Source organism: Papio anubis, chromosome 7, assembly GCF_008728515.1.
Source record: "Papio anubis isolate 15944 chromosome 7, Panubis1.0, whole genome shotgun sequence".
Lineage (NCBI taxonomy): Eukaryota > Metazoa > Chordata > Mammalia > Primates > Cercopithecidae > Papio > Papio anubis.
In genome coordinates, this window is record NC_044982.1 from 80,006,347 (window position 1) to 80,022,331 (window position 15,985).

General features: G+C 32.2%; 1 protein-coding gene across 11 annotated transcripts in view; it reads left to right on the plus strand.

Moving 5' to 3' along the window:
• NOVA1 (NOVA alternative splicing regulator 1) overlaps nucleotides 1-15,985 on the plus strand; it is a 150,693-nt gene that overhangs the window by 104,955 nt on the left and 29,753 nt on the right. For all 11 annotated transcript variants that reach the window (XM_031668224.1, XM_031668228.1, XM_003901668.4 and 8 more), the window contains one exon: nucleotides 10,051-10,217. In XM_031668224.1, coding sequence (XP_031524084.1) covers nucleotides 10,137-10,217 — 81 coding nt within the window. In that variant the 5' untranslated portion in view covers nucleotides 10,051-10,136. The remainder of the gene's footprint in view (nucleotides 1-10,050; nucleotides 10,218-15,985) is intronic.

Sequence of the window (15,985 nt, forward strand, 5' to 3'; positions counted from 1 at the left end):
GTGCCGCGGCTGTGGGACAGTTTATCTGTTCCTCAAAAGGCTGTGATTATCATATTAGCCAACAATTCCACTCCTAGGTTTGTACACAGAATAATTAAGAACAAGCACTGAAGCAGATACTTGTATACCAGTGTTCATTGCAGCAGTATTCACAATAGCCAAAAGGTGGAAACAACCCAAGTGTCCACCAACAGGTAAATGGCGAAACAAAATGTGGTATGTAACATGCAGTGGAATATTGTTCAGTTGTAATAAGGGAATGAATTTTTGAGATATACTACATCAGTGAATCTTGAAAATATTATCCTAAGTAAAATAAACCAGACACCAGACAGATATTGTATGATTCCATTTATACAAAATATCTAGAATTTTGACATAGAGACAAAAAGTAGATTGGAGGTAACTGGGAGATATAGGAAGGAAGGGATGGAAATTTATTTCTTAATGGTTATAGTTACAGTTTGTGATAATGAAAAACTTCTAGAAAGAGATAGTGGGAGTTTATGTACAACATTTGAATTTAATTAATACCACTGAATTGTACACCTAAAGATGGGTAAAAGGGCCAGTTTTGTATGTAGCACAATTTTTATTATTTATTTATTTATTTATTGAGATGGAGTATCACTCTGTCGCCCAGGATGGAGTGCAGTGGCATGATCTCTGCTTACTGTAACCTGTGCCTTGCAAATTCAAGTGATTCTCCACCCTCAGCCTTCCAAGTAGCTGGGACTACAGGCCTGCACCACTAAAAAATACAAAATTTTTTTAGTAGAGATGGATTTTCGCTGTGTAGGCCAGGCTGGTCTCAAACTCCTGACTTCAGGTCATCCACTCGCCTTGGTATATGTACAGTTTTTAAATTGCCATTTTTCTATTGTCTTAGCATCATAAAACTGTATAAAAATACCTTTTAATATTAATAATATTTAATACTTTTTAATAATAGATTACATATACTCTTAAATTTCTATTGATTTTTCAACTACAATCTACTCTCCTATATTGCTTCTCCCACCAAGTTAAACAGTCAAAATTCTTTATCCTACCTCTACATTTATTTGATATATTGCATGTACTCAGTGGTATGATATTCATTGATTAGTCACTTATTTAAATAATTCACTCCTTGAAATTTCAACAAATTCAGGCCTTGCTTTCAGTGGAATTTATAGGCTAGTGATTAAAAAAATGGATTATCCTATAAACAGCTCTATTTTTTTGAAAAATATGACAAAGTTACTGCTTAATTTTGTCTAATGCATTAATCTATATTAGGTCTCAAAGTTGACAACTTTGTTACATGTCAGAAATAAATGTCAGAGACATTAATTTTCTTGCTGTCACCTCATAAGCAATCTCTGATTCGTTATCATGCTGCATGTCCATTGCAATGCTGCTCCCCTTACTTTTACATGACTCTGATTTGCTATGCATTCCACCACTGGTCACACTTCTGAGTTTCTGAGCTTGACTTGATATCACATGTTTGTTGCAAACTTTTCCCAGCTGGGACATGTGATATCAAATCAAGCTTTGCAAAAGTGAATTCCTGTTAATACATAAAGAATAGATAGAAGAATTTCAAGTGCCATTTTTCTTATAGCAAAAATTTAAAAGTACAAATTACTGTCAAAAACGGAGATATTGATTGGGAGTGGAGACAAGTCAGCAAATCTCTATTATGTACATATAAAATGTAATTGCACTTTAATAAAAATGTGTTATGGCAGTTTCATATTTCTGTAATTATGGAAATTAAAAGGTTATACTATTGATATAACGAGGATTGCTATAGTGATCCTAAATTTAGCATAAACCTATGCTAAGAGTGAATGAATAGCTAGTAATCATAACTGTTTTTTGCATAGCCTCAAAATTTAAAAACTAGAAATAAATTGCAATATATTTGAGAACAATTGCAGTTGTTATGTAAAATTTTCAGATATATCTGTTTTCAGGGTTCTTCAGAAGTTAGATTCCTCAGCTTTGCAGATGCTACTTTATGGGAATGGCTAGTTAAGTAAATTAGTATGCCATTTGCATGATGAGACAGAGAATGAATGAATGACAAGCTAGACAACATCTACTTTGCCATTCATTCTCTTCCTAAGTTCTCCGAAGAATGAATATTTTTATATTTTTCTGAAAAATAAACTCTCATCCTTTGACTTAATTTGTTATACTTTAATGTCAAAACATGTTCTATAAACAGAATCAGGCCTTCACTATGTTGACTTTGAATTAAGCATGTTATATGGCCTTTTGCAAATTTTTACAGTTGAAAAGTAGAGATATAATTGTGTAGAGTTAATCACCTGGAGAAGAAACGCAATTATTACATTGCATCATAAGATGTCAATTCTTATGATTTCTTTTTTTAAATGGCCTTTTCTTGAAATAGTATATTTTCTCCTCAGTAATTGTAGGGTAGGAGGAAGTATTATCAAATGTGCGTAACTGTACAATGGTATAAAAGCTGCAATTACAAATTGAACTTACTTTTAATGGCAATTTTATCAAGTACTTTTGTTGATCTGAAAACTTGTCCTAAAAAATCTTACTAATAGCCCACATAGTTATTAACCATCTCCTGTGGTGGTCTGTTCTCTGCAAGAAGGATCAATCATTTCTTTTTATGATAGATTTGGAATAAATCTTTGGAGAAATATTGATGGTATTAAGACCATGCTTTTTAAAGAAATATCAAAGTTACATGAAAATCATTTTTCCACAATCAACTGAAACATACGTGATTTTCTTAAATGTGTTAAATTTGCTAGCTGGCCTAATATTACATTCTTAGGAGGTATGTGGTCTAATGGTAAAAAATTGTTTTTGACAAGACGTTTACTATTCTCTGCATTTGCTATATGTCTTTGAGCAGTTGCTTCCATTTCCATACATGTGAGTTGGAGATATCTGTCCTGTTTATTGTGAACGTTAAATGAAATTTTATGTGTGTAGATAAATTGTACTAACAATATATAAATATATGTATTGTAATTAATATATATCTTTTATAAATCACAAAATAGCTTATAAACATAAGGAGGCATGATTACTGTTAAAGTCACTTAAAAGAATATTCTGAGATGCATATTGTAAAATTGATTCAAATTTTAAGTTATTCCATATGCGTATAGGGACATAGAAAAGAAACAAAGAAAAGGTCTGTAGTTGTGAGCTTCAGAGAAGACCTTTGAGTTGCTTCGTTTCTTGAAATTGGTTAAGTATATACTTTCCCCTGAAAGAATGTAATACTGTATTGCTACAACTAGAAAACCCTTAAATGTTCTTCAGCGGAGCTTCTGCTGACACAGTACCTTAAATACTGGTAAATGAGACTTTTGCTTATGTAATTACAGAAATAAATTTGGTAACCTAAGAAATGAATGTAAATCATCTATTTATAAAGACAATATGAAAAGTGATTATCATATATAGACTATTATGGGTGATTTTTCTTAAATAAATGGTAACATAGTCTGTTGAAAGGATACTCTGTGTTTTAGTTTTAAAAATTAAGATGCCTATATAGAATTTTAAATCTTTTAAGAAGAAAGCATTAAAGTAATATTTTATCTATTTACACTGACCCGGAACTTGGAAATAAAGAGAAATGAAATAAAACATGATTTCATAAAGGCCACATATTCCCTATGGTTGTAACTAGGAACACTAGGAACCTACTCGTGTTTTTCTTTTTTCTTTTTTTTGTTTGTTTGTTTGTTTGTCTTTGGTTTTTTTTGAGACAGAGTCTTGCTCTGTGCCTAGACTGGAGAGCAGTGGCGCGATCTCAGCTCACTGCAGGCTCCGCCTCCCGGGTTCGCCATTCTCCTGCCTCAGCCTCCGGAGTAGCTGGGACTGCAAGCGCCCACCACCACGCCTGACTAATTTTCTGTATTTTAGTAGAGACGGGGTTTCACTGTGTTAGCCAGGATGGTCGCGATCTCCTGATCTCGTGATCCGCCCACCTCGGCCTCCCAAAGTGTTGTGATTACAGGCGTGAGCCACCGTTCCCAGCCCGGAACCTACTTGTTGATAGTTTATATAATTTTAACAGTCTTCTTTAACTGTGTATTACTAGGTTGCTGAGGACTAGAAACAGCAAATTATAAGAGAAGAGCCTTTTGTAATCAGATATTTTAGCAAACAGCAACAGTAAGTGGCAAAAAGGAAAAATATGAAAACGAAAAGGATGCCACTCACAATGCACTGTTTGTATAAAAGTAAATAGACATACATACCTACAAATAGCAAGGAAATTTAAATATATTTGAAAATATATATTGCAAGATGTTTCTTGATATGATAGAAACTAAATGTTTACTTGAATGAAATAAATCCATGTTCATCAAAATATTAGCTATCCAAAATTTGTAATTTCTCTGCATAAGTAGCAGTTATCTCTATAAATTATCTGTACATCAAGTTGTTTTAAATATCAGGTTTTACCTGTTGGAGTTAATTGGTATTTAAATTTTCTTAAGTTCTTTTGGAGGCCAAATTTATTGCTGTAGAATGTTAATAAATTTTCTACTACATTTTAGTATTATTGTTTTATTTTGTGATGTTTCAGTGTCAATCATCCAACCAAATGACTTACTGTACACTAACATTAATATTTCCTAATTATGTCTGTATTATTTCATAAGATACTGAGTTATATTTCCAGTAGGAATATAAGCTGTTGCATTTTCTTTTATATGAACAGAATGTTCATTAATTTTCATTATAGATGGCAATTGGAACTATGTGGATCAAATCATTAGCATATGTTCATTATTCTAGAATAATGTTACTGTGGTTTGAATAATGTCTCAGGTATCTAAACAGTTTTTAATAGCACTTTAGACCACAACAAAAAATATTTGTTTTTCTCCCTAATGATATTATTTTAGGTAGAGTTCATTTTCAGAGTTTATCTATTTTTTTCTACCTTAGGAAAAAGAAAAATAAAATGTTAACTTGTCCATTATTCCTCCTAGTATCTTTCTCAAAACACTTTTACCAAGTGCCCTTTTTTAATGATAAATTGCAACTTATTATAGTTTTTAAATCATTTTCCAAAATATACCTCCTTTTTGTGTTCATTGAATGATCTTATAAACCAAGAGACTTACTGGCTTTATAGATATTTTGTAGATTAAAAAGGCCTTAGAAATCAGTCACATGTATGTTTCAAAATACAGACGAGAAATTTTAGACTCAGTAAGTTGTTTATTTAAAAAAAAAAAAAAAAAAAAATACTTGTTGAGTATCTGTAGTGTGCCAGGCACTGCTCTAGGCACTGGAGATACAGTAGTAAACATGACAAAGTCCCTTTCATACTGTTGTTTTTGTCTCTGCTGAGCCTGTCATTGTCTCCCAATGTTTTTCATGACTGTTATTTTCTTTTAGTATTCTTTCTCTGTGTTTTATTTCTCTTATGTATAGTGTCTGTCCACATGAACTAGAATATGAGCTCCACGAAGGCAGGGTTGGTTTGTTTGTTTTTCCTGTTTGGTCATTGCTGTCTCTTCAGCTTCTAATATGATACTTATTTAGTAGGGACTGAATACATTTTTATCAAATGAGTTAATGAACTGAGTAAAAACCATGGGCCAGGAGCATGTGGCATTCTGAAAGCCAAGTGAAGTGTTTTTAGAACAGAATGGTCACCTATTGACAGCATAAAATGCTGCTGATGGGGCAAACAACATGAAGACTTGAAGATTAGATTTATCCAGGTACAGCCGTGATGAATGCTTTCAGTAGAGTTGTACAATCTACTAAATTCAAGGGGGAAAAAAAAGCCATATTGGAGTATATTCAAGATTGGGTGATGAGGAAGTAGAAAGAGAGTATCTGTAAAACTCATTCAAGGAATTTTGAGGGATAAGGAAATTGAGCAGCAACTAGAAGAGGCATATATAAAATAGTACAATGAATTTCTTTATACCCTTCATCTATATCAACAGTATCAAGATTTGTCATGCCTAAAAAGTTTACTCCTTTTTTGTTGTTGCAGAAATATTTTGATGCAAGTTCAGTCACATTTTACCTGTACGTATTTCAGTATTCATCTCAGAAAAGAAAAAAAAATGACACTTTCTGTAAACTGATGCCATAATCTCACATGTTAAAGTTAACAGTATTTAATACTAATACTCTGTCCTTGTCATTGCCTCAATTTTGTTTCAAATGAAAATTGTTTAATTTTGGACCCAACCAAATTCTGATTTACATGAAGTCGTAGTACATTTTAAGTCTTCTTTTGTCCGGAGAGTAATCTCTTCTTTATTGACGAAGCTGCATCAGTTGTATTGTAAACTGTTTTTGTGTCTTTGCTTCGTTATGGTATCATTTATTTTTCTGTTTTCAGTATTAATCTGTAGTGCTGTTTGATTAGATTTAGGTTCAACTACTTTTGAGTACATCATAATTGGTTCTGTGTGCTTATTACATCACATCAAGAAGCATATAATGTTTGGTTTTCATACTCATCATGCTAATGTTGATCATTGAAGTCAGTTGGCAATACCTGATGTTTTTGTTGATAATTTTCTATTAACCTTTCATCTGATGATTTTATCCATTTATGATCTTTATCAAACTTAATTTTGTCATTAGGTTTGCAAAAGTAATTTTCTAACTCTGTCAATGTCTTTAAAAATTGTAGAAATTACAACATATTTCCTACTGATGGGAATAATTCAATAGAAAAAAATTATGATGTAAGAAATAACTCTAACTGGAGAAGCAGTGGACTTGGTAGTTAAGGGGGTACAGGGCCCAGTGCCTAAGTGATGGTTCACCTTAGGTAGAAACAGGAACTGTGTAACTGACTTACCTAAACTTATAGTAGCACAGAATATATTTTATTAAATTTCTATGAAAACGTTGCTATTAAAACTGATAGATGTATGTGATTTTAGAAACCTGTGCGTTTTTAACATTTGATATTGTATGTTAAATCAAAACTTAAAGTCATTGTAAATGTCAGTGCCTGTATTTGGCATTGCCCCTTCTTATTACACTTTTTGTGATTTCTTTTTTTTTGTTTGTTTGTTTTTTGTCTGGACACTTTGAAAGATTTTATTTTTGTCTCCATACCTGCACGTGATTTCTTTCTTAAAAGTGCAGTTTTAAATTAATGGTCTCTTAGGCCGGGCACAGTGGCTCACACCTGTAATCCTAGCACTTTGGGAGGCTGAGGTGGGCAGATCACTTGAGCTCAGGAGAGAATCCTATGCCACATGTCGAAATCCTGTCTCTACAAAAAATCCAAAAAATTAGCCAGGCATGCTGGTGCGTTCCTGTAGTCCCAGCTGCTTGGAGGGCTGAGGCGTGAGGATCGCTCTTGAGCCCAGGTGGTGGAGGCTGCAGTGAGCCAAGATCGCACCACTGCACTCCAGCCTGAGTGACAAAGTGAGACTCTGTCTCAAAAACATTAATTAATTAATTAATTAATCAATTAATGGTATCTCATGTACCTCTATCTTATACAAAATATAGGCTTGTACTTTTATGTAACTGGTTTTCACCTCTTGTTGCTAGTCTCTTTCAAAGAGAAATAAATGCTACTGTTAAATAAAATGATAAACAACAAGCAGTTTAGTTTAGACACTAATTGAGCCTAAAAGCCTTTAAAATGACAGAACCAGCAACTTTTATGATTTATAGACTCATTTTTTTTAACACATTTTGGTGATACACCTGACAGTCTCCCTTTTTTTGTGACTTTCTCCTAAAAATTACAGTTTTGTGTTTTCTGAGTGAAAAGGCCATACGTTCAGTAGAAGAATATGATAGCATCTCTTCTGAGGATTGTAGCATTTCTGAGTGGGCAGATATAGAATCTCCTTTTTTCTTTCCTTTTTTTATGTTAATAGTTCTAATGCAAATTATGTAATTTAATTTTCAAACAATATGTACTGCAATTGTGAACCCGTGGACTATTTTCAAGTGTCCCACAGATGCTAATATGTGAAATTTAGCTGTAGACAATCATAATTCTTTATGGCTTAGTAATTTCCACTCACTATCTGTTAGTCTATACAATCTGAAAAGTGTAGGGGCCACTGTGTGCTCTGACATTGTTTGTATTATCAGAATTTTATTGACTACATAGATTTATAATATCTTTAGTTACTTAGTGCCATGTTTTGTTTCTTTTCTTCCTTCCTTCCTTCCTTCCTTCCTTCCTTCCTTCCTTCCTTCCTTCCTTCCTTTCTTTCTTTCTTTCATTTCTTATCTCTATTTAAGTTAGACTGTTTTGGCATCCACAAAAGAGCACTCTGTAGTTGTCTTCAAAAACAAGAATGTAATCTGATCTCTGTTTCATATTGTCTGCTGACCTGGATAAGCACACTTTGTATTAGCTACATTGATCAGTTCCTTTCTAGTCATTTATTGGGCACTTAATACATTGCCTTGCAAAGACTCCCTAGAGTATCCCCATAAATTAGATCATTTTTTTGCAGGAACCACAATATACATCAAGATAGATAAGAATGAGAAAAGCTGATTAAGATAAACTGGAAAAATTAAACCCACAGACTCACATTAGGTTTTTCAGGCTTTATCCACCCTTACAAATGAAAGCCATATATATTTTCTGTTGAAATATTTTGTAAAATCCAGAAGACTTAGATTTTTGTAGATTTGAATTTTCATTGTTTAAAACATGACAATTTTATTTAGGTATATCTCTAAGTTTTTCTTTTATTTCTGCTTCTAATTCCTGTAATCTAATTCTGTCTTCTAGAAGTATTAATGATATTCTTTTACTATTATTTTAATTTCAAAACTACTAGAAAATTGGTCTTGGTGTCAGAATCTTTAAAACAGTATAAACTCCTTACGACTTTTTAAATATTTGTAGTTTCACAAATTTGCCCTTCAGAATGCATTTTAAAACATTTTACAAAGTACCTTGGAATTTTGAAACTGTAGCACCAAAAGGAAATATGTTAGGTAATTGAAAATGTTTCCATTAATTCAAAAAATCTTTTATAAATTTTAAAATCCCATTTTTTTTTAACATTTTAACAACTGTTTAGAAAAGAAATACTTATTTCTTAGAAGCAAGTTCGTATGTTATGTTGGGACACTGAGAAGATTACAGTGGAATACCAGGCTTCTACAATAAGCCTCAGAATAGTCTGAAAAACTTAATTTATTTTTATTGCCTTAATGTATATCTGTAAAGTATAAAATAGGCGATAGGACCTGTGTGTTAGACCCAATTTCACCTTAGTCTTGTCTTACATCATATATTTACATTTTATTCACAAGGTATGAAATAAATACTATTAATATCTTTAACATTTATGAATTTCAAGTTTCATAAACTATTTAAATTTCATGTTTAGTCCTAATATTTTTTATTAAAATTATATCATCAATAAAGACAGCACTGATTCATTTATCCAACAAATGTTTACAGTGTACCTATTATGCGTCAGAAGCTATTGTAAACTTTGAGGATACTACAGCACAAAACAAATTTACACTCCACCTAGAGTTTATATTCTAGTGAAAAAGTGAAAAAGTAAATGTAAAATATCAGGTAACGAGTGTTGCTATGATTAAAGGAAGAACATGGTAAGTGATGGAACAAATGTACTATCTATATTGTTACCACCATTATTTTCAGATTGTAATGTCCTACAGTTCTCTGGTTTTTTCCCCCAAAAGAGTAAGCTCTTTGGAAACTGGGTTTATTGATCTCTACTGGCATGTTACCAGTTTCTAACCCTAAGTTCTTTTTTAAGTACTCAATAAATATTTATTATGTCAATGAATCAGCGATATGTTCACAACTTCTCTGGATTTCTGATTCAGCTGGAATCCATATACCCCTTTTGAGACTAAAACAACTAGAAAAGAATTTATAAAAGGAATCATAAGAGACATGTATATATTATGTTTGGTGCAATTAAATGTTTTTAAATTAGAGTTCTGCATTTTACATTTTTTTGGCATTATGATATCATCCTTTTTCAGAGTTTTTAATGCAAAATATGGAATATTTTCTGAAAATCAATCTTTTATCCACAGGTACTACTGAGCGAGTGTGCTTGATCCAGGGAACAGTTGAAGCACTGAATGCAGTTCATGGATTCATTGCAGAAAAAATTCGAGAAATGCCCCAAAATGTGGCCAAGACAGAACCAGTCAGCATTCTACAACCCCAGACCACCGTTAATCCAGATCGCATCAAACAAGTGAGTGTTTAGTTGAGAAATCAAAGGGAAATATCCACAGCGTAGTATAAGTTCCTTACAAAAGAAGCCTTAAAGTCTTAGCATAAAACTTTTATTTTAAGCATACATAAAACATACCAGAGTTGTCATTTAGCTATTTAAAGACTATCAAGGTCTCATCCTTAGATTGATCAATTAATTTGTTGATCAATTGAATTATTCATTTATTAGTGTTACATTGAGGAACACTTATGTGACTCTTAGTGATTGCCCTTTTTAAATTTATGGACACAAACTTAATTTATAGGAATTGAATCTATTTAAAATTATATCACTTTTTAAATAAAGTATAAGTACTGCAATGACACATTCAAAATTTCTAATACCCTATTTTTAGTGATATTTGTAGTTTTCAGGATAGTTATTATGCATAGAGGCTCCTGTTATTGTCATGTTCTATATATTTTATCAAAAAAATGTATAGTAAATTTATGTACCTACCATACAGTTTGTTACAAATCAGTTATTGTGTTTTGTGTAACTTATGTAGTATTTAAACATATGTCATAAAGGGCCAGTGTTCATTTTTAATGTATGAGATTTTTTGTAAAAAAAATTTACTTGGGAAAAACTCATGTGAGTTTTTAAGATTGAGTAATGGCTGACATGATGTAGGGGGAAAATGACATTATTTCATGTTAAGTAAGGTGGATTCTTCCACCGTAAACTCTTTTACATCTATAAATTTATTATGTTCATAATTATTGTTTCTACCTTTGCCCTTTTATAATTAGTATCTTAATTTGTGACTTAATTTTACTATCACAGACTATGGCTTCAAAACAAATGTATTACTCTTCATTAATTCACAGAATATTTAATTTACAGAATACTCATGTTCATTGTAATAAATTTGAAATGTAGCTCAAAGTCTTATTAATTTCATGTTTCTGAATTTAAAAAGTATTCTTATACTGAACAGTGTTATGAATCTTACGATTTTAGCAATATATAGATAAATATAATATTGAATAATATAAACATAGAAATTGATAATTAGGTAATATATTTTCAAATTATAGACTAATGTCTAATTTTATACTAATTACTTTTTTTAAAAAAATCCCTTTATGTTTAAATCATGAGTAGGTAGTTGTTATTCTATACAAAAGTATTCATATTATACTTGTCAATGTCAAATGGTTCAGTTTATACCCTTCATAAGTCTTAAAGGAAGTATCCCTTAATGTATACATGAGAGAATATAAATATTTTAAAGCTGTAAATATCAGTGGATATTTTATTTTTCACAGCCATTTATAGTTGTGTTTATTTTTTTTACCCTCAGTGAATACAAAGAATAGTTTGAAGACTGAATTCTTGAAAGTAATACTGTGACTTTATCCAGAGCTTAAAAGTAGAAGTATAGTTAAAGACTTGGGTTAAAATCACCTGGGGCTAAGAGTTTACAGAATAAGCACTGAAGTATAAGGTCTGTTGGCTTTCTGCTTTAATCCAGCCTGTAAGTTTCTCCTTTTCTTTTTAATTTATTTGAGAAAATTCAAACATTTAGGGATAGAAGCCAATATCTTGATTTTTTTCTAAGTAAAACATAAAATTTAGTAGTATGATACCATTGACAATATGTTCAGGATACTGATATGAATTATTATTTTTTATAAGAACAAATATCTTATACCACCAAATAATGGTCTATGAATCATTGTTACAATTCCAGTTTTCTATATGGCAGTGTGAGATTTGCAGGCTATCATATATCCAGTGCCAGTATAGATTTATGAAGACTAGAATTTTAAAGTATTTGCTTTATTTTTATTTGCCTTTTTGGATAATGTTATTTAAATTCAAGATAAGTATAAAAAATAATAATGATTTATTGACGTTTGTGTATTTGCATCCATTTGTAAGCCCTGTAGGTATTCATGGAATTAAAAGTATTATTGGTTATTTAATATTTTCATGTAATCAATAATGTATGTGACAGTGTATCATTTAAAAGGATTTATTAAAAAGACAACACTAACTCCAATAGGACATTGTATTTAACACTTACATATTTTCTTTATATTATAAAAGTTGAAAATTTTAGTTGAAAATCAAGTAAAGCAGTGAAACGTATTTCCAAAATATTATAAATCAGTCAGACCTTTTGCTCTAAGTTTGGGATTCTCTGACTTTCTAGGTATCCAGTTTTACCAATGTAGTACTCTTTGCTGGATTATTCTCTAAATAATAAGTATATAAATTTAAATGACCTTAATTTTACTTCTGAAAAATTATGCTGTTATTCAGTATAAAATAATTATGTCTAAAATCATTTTGCAATAGAATATATTAAAATATATTTTGTATGTTGCTTATGTATGTTTTAAACTAAGTAAGTTGAATGAACTAGGTATTTTACCCAGTTGAAAACTGCCCTTATTTACTGAGTGGGTTCTCAGACAAGTATAATTTCTTGGGAAAGTAGTGCCTACTGGTCTCTCAGGTCTTTCATATACTAGAATAATGAAATTTAACACAACAGCCTTTTATATAACTTGATATATTAGATCTTGTGGAATATTTAATTCTTAATTCATATATGTATTTTTTTCTAAAAGCTACATCAGGGAAGAAGTGGTTACGGACATTTAAAGAATTCTCTTGTATTTAAAAAAAAATCAAAGTAAGATATCAAAAATATTTCATTTAACCCAAAGAATTTTACTGTTATCATGATAAATTGACAAAAATAGCACTTGTTAATTTGTTTGTTCATTATTCATTGACATGAATAATTATGAATTTACTAAATGCTTTCTTAGCAAGTAGTAAAGTATACTAAATTGTAGCCCTTGCCCTTGCAGACCAATTTGTGAGATAAATACTTAAAATAACTTATAAAAATTAAAATTGTAGGTCGGTTGCGGTGGCTCACGCCTGTAATCCCAGCATTTTGGGTGGCCGAGGCGGGCGGATCACGAGGTCAGGAGATCGAGACCATCCTGGCTAACACAGTGAAACCCCGTCTCTACTAAAAATACAAAAAAATTAACCGGGCGTGGTGGCGGGCGCCTGTAGTCCCAGATACTCGGGAGACTGAGGCAGGAGAATGGCTTGAACCCGAGAGGCGGAGCTCGCAGTGAGCCAAGATCGTGCCATTGCACTCCAGCCTGGGCAACAAGAGCAAAGCTCCATCTCAAAAGAAAAAATAAATAAATAAAATTGTATTAATATACCAAAACTATAATATATACAATATGCTATAAAAATTAAGAGGCGTGACCAGGTGCTGTGGCTCACGCCTGTAATCCCAGCACTTTGGGAGACTGAGGCAGGCAGATCACCTGAGGTCGGAAGTTTGAGACCAGCCTGACCAACATGGAGAAACCCCATCTCTACTGAAAATACAAAATTAGCCGGGTATGGTGGCCGGGTATGGTGGCGCATGCCTGTGGTCCCAGCTGCTGGGGAGGCTGTGGCGGGAGAATCGCTTTAACCCGGTAGGCGGAGGTTGCAGTGATCCGAGATCATGCCATTGCACTCCAGCCTGGGCAACAAGAACGAAGCTCCGTCTCCAAAAAAAAAAAAAAAAAAAAAAAAAAAAAAAAAAAAAAAAAAAAAAAATCAGAGCCATGTGAAAGAAATACAGGCCAGAGTGACAGTTAATAGTCTTATAAATAGATGAAAACTTGACTGGACCTTGAAGAATGTATAGGAATAGCCTAATTAGAGGAGAAGAAAGAAAAACATTTATTTTAGGAAGGTGAAACGATATGAATTTGGAGTGAAGAGTATCATATTTGTTGAATAGTAAGGAGACTGTATTGGCAGAAGTGGGGCATTTATGTTGCAGTTGAGAGGGAATTAATGTTAGATAGATAGTATGGAGCCAGATAATGAAAAACCTTTGTTGTCCAGTCAAAGGACATCCTATGGAATACAGATTTGCCAAACATTTTCCTAAAGAGCCCTTTTAATTTATCTAGAAGATTGTGGGGGAATAAAAAGAAGTCACTTATGCGGTTTGTTCTCTCTTGCACTAAAAATCCAGACAGGCTCTTAGAGTGCTTGTAGGTACAGCTATTCATAGGAAAAAGAGAACTGTGAATTGACTAGTTTGGATGCTGGAAGACAGTTCGCTTGTTGGAAAAAAAGGAGGATATTTGTCAGAAATTAAAAACTAAAGATGACAGTTACATATTTAAATATTTTATTCATTTTGGTACAGTATGTATACAAATGATACAGTATACAGATTTATTTAACAACACAAAATAGGGGTTTGGGAAGGTGATTACTTCAGTAATGTTACTTCACTAGTAATAGATTTTGAATTACAATGGAGATTTGTTCTCTGCTGTTTTCACTTTGCCTATAAATATCAGAGGTTCTTGACAGTCTATTACTGCAGACTTGCTTGAAAGCAAGCTCTGTTTATTACAGTGTTTATTAATAATAATATTATCTGGCCCAGCAAAACTGTCATTTGTTAACAAGAATTCATCTCATAATTTGTAATAATTTTGAACTTATTTCCAAAAGCCCAGTTATGTCTACATTTAATTAAGTACCTACTGTTAAATTCTTGATTTTTAAAAACACTTTATTCCAAAAGATCCACTGTTTTAAAATTGTTGGTAATTTTTCTGTAATAAGTATTTTCACCCTTCAATGTCTAAAGAATTATTCAACAGCCATTCAAGTAATGTAGATAAAATATATATTATGCTTTTCCATTTGAAAGAAAAAATGGCGCTAAGAAATGACTGTCCTTCACATTCATTATTTGAAAAATGTAGAAAAAAAATTTCGTAGGAATGTGTACTTTGTTCTAACTAATACATCAATATATAATGTTATGTGGATATTCAGTTAATTACATCTTCATGATGTATATCAGAAATTTTACTAAAGGATATTTAACATTAAACCGCTAAGCTTTAACTCTGCACAGTAAATGGATGTAAACAGTTTGCTTATAAAATGTTAAGGAAACAGGCCAGGGGCAGTAGCTCTTGCCAGTAATCTCAGCACTTTAGGAGGCCAAGGCAGAGGATTGCTTGAAGCCAGGAGTTTGAGACCAGCAACAAAGTGAGACCCTGTCTGTATAACATAATAATAATAATAAGAAAATAAAATATTAAGGAAATAAAAAATGTGTACATTTATTGAATGTACAAATGTACGTTGAAATATTTCTTAATGGATTTTTGTTTTATAAGAAATCTGGGCCGGGCACGGTGGCTCAAGCCTGTAATCCCAGCACTTTGGGAGGCCGAGACGGGTGGATCACGAGGTCTGGAAATCGAGACCATCCTGGCTAACAGGGTGAAACCCTGTCTCTACTAAAAAATACAAAAAAACTAGCCAGGTGAGGTGGCGGGCGCCTGTAGTCCCAGCTACTCGGGAGGCTGAGGCAGGAGAATGGCGTGAACCCGGGAGGCGGAGCTTGCAGTGAGCTGAGATCCGGCCACTGTACTCCAGCCTGGGCAACGGAGCGAGACTCCGTCTCAAAAAAAAAAAAAAGAAAGAAAAAAGAAATCTGTATGGTTTTATCTATATGGTTGAGAACAACTATCACACCTGTTCCATTGATTTAATAATCTTTTACAAGTATTACTTTAGTATATTTACATTTAGCTGTTTATGAGAACACTTTTTCTCCTAGTATTTAAAAAACGATCAACTGAAATGAAACTTTCTAGAATATTTTTATTGTTATAAATTGAATTTATAAAGCAGGGATCCTTTTGTGCTTAAAAGTATTTTTATGAATAATAGCT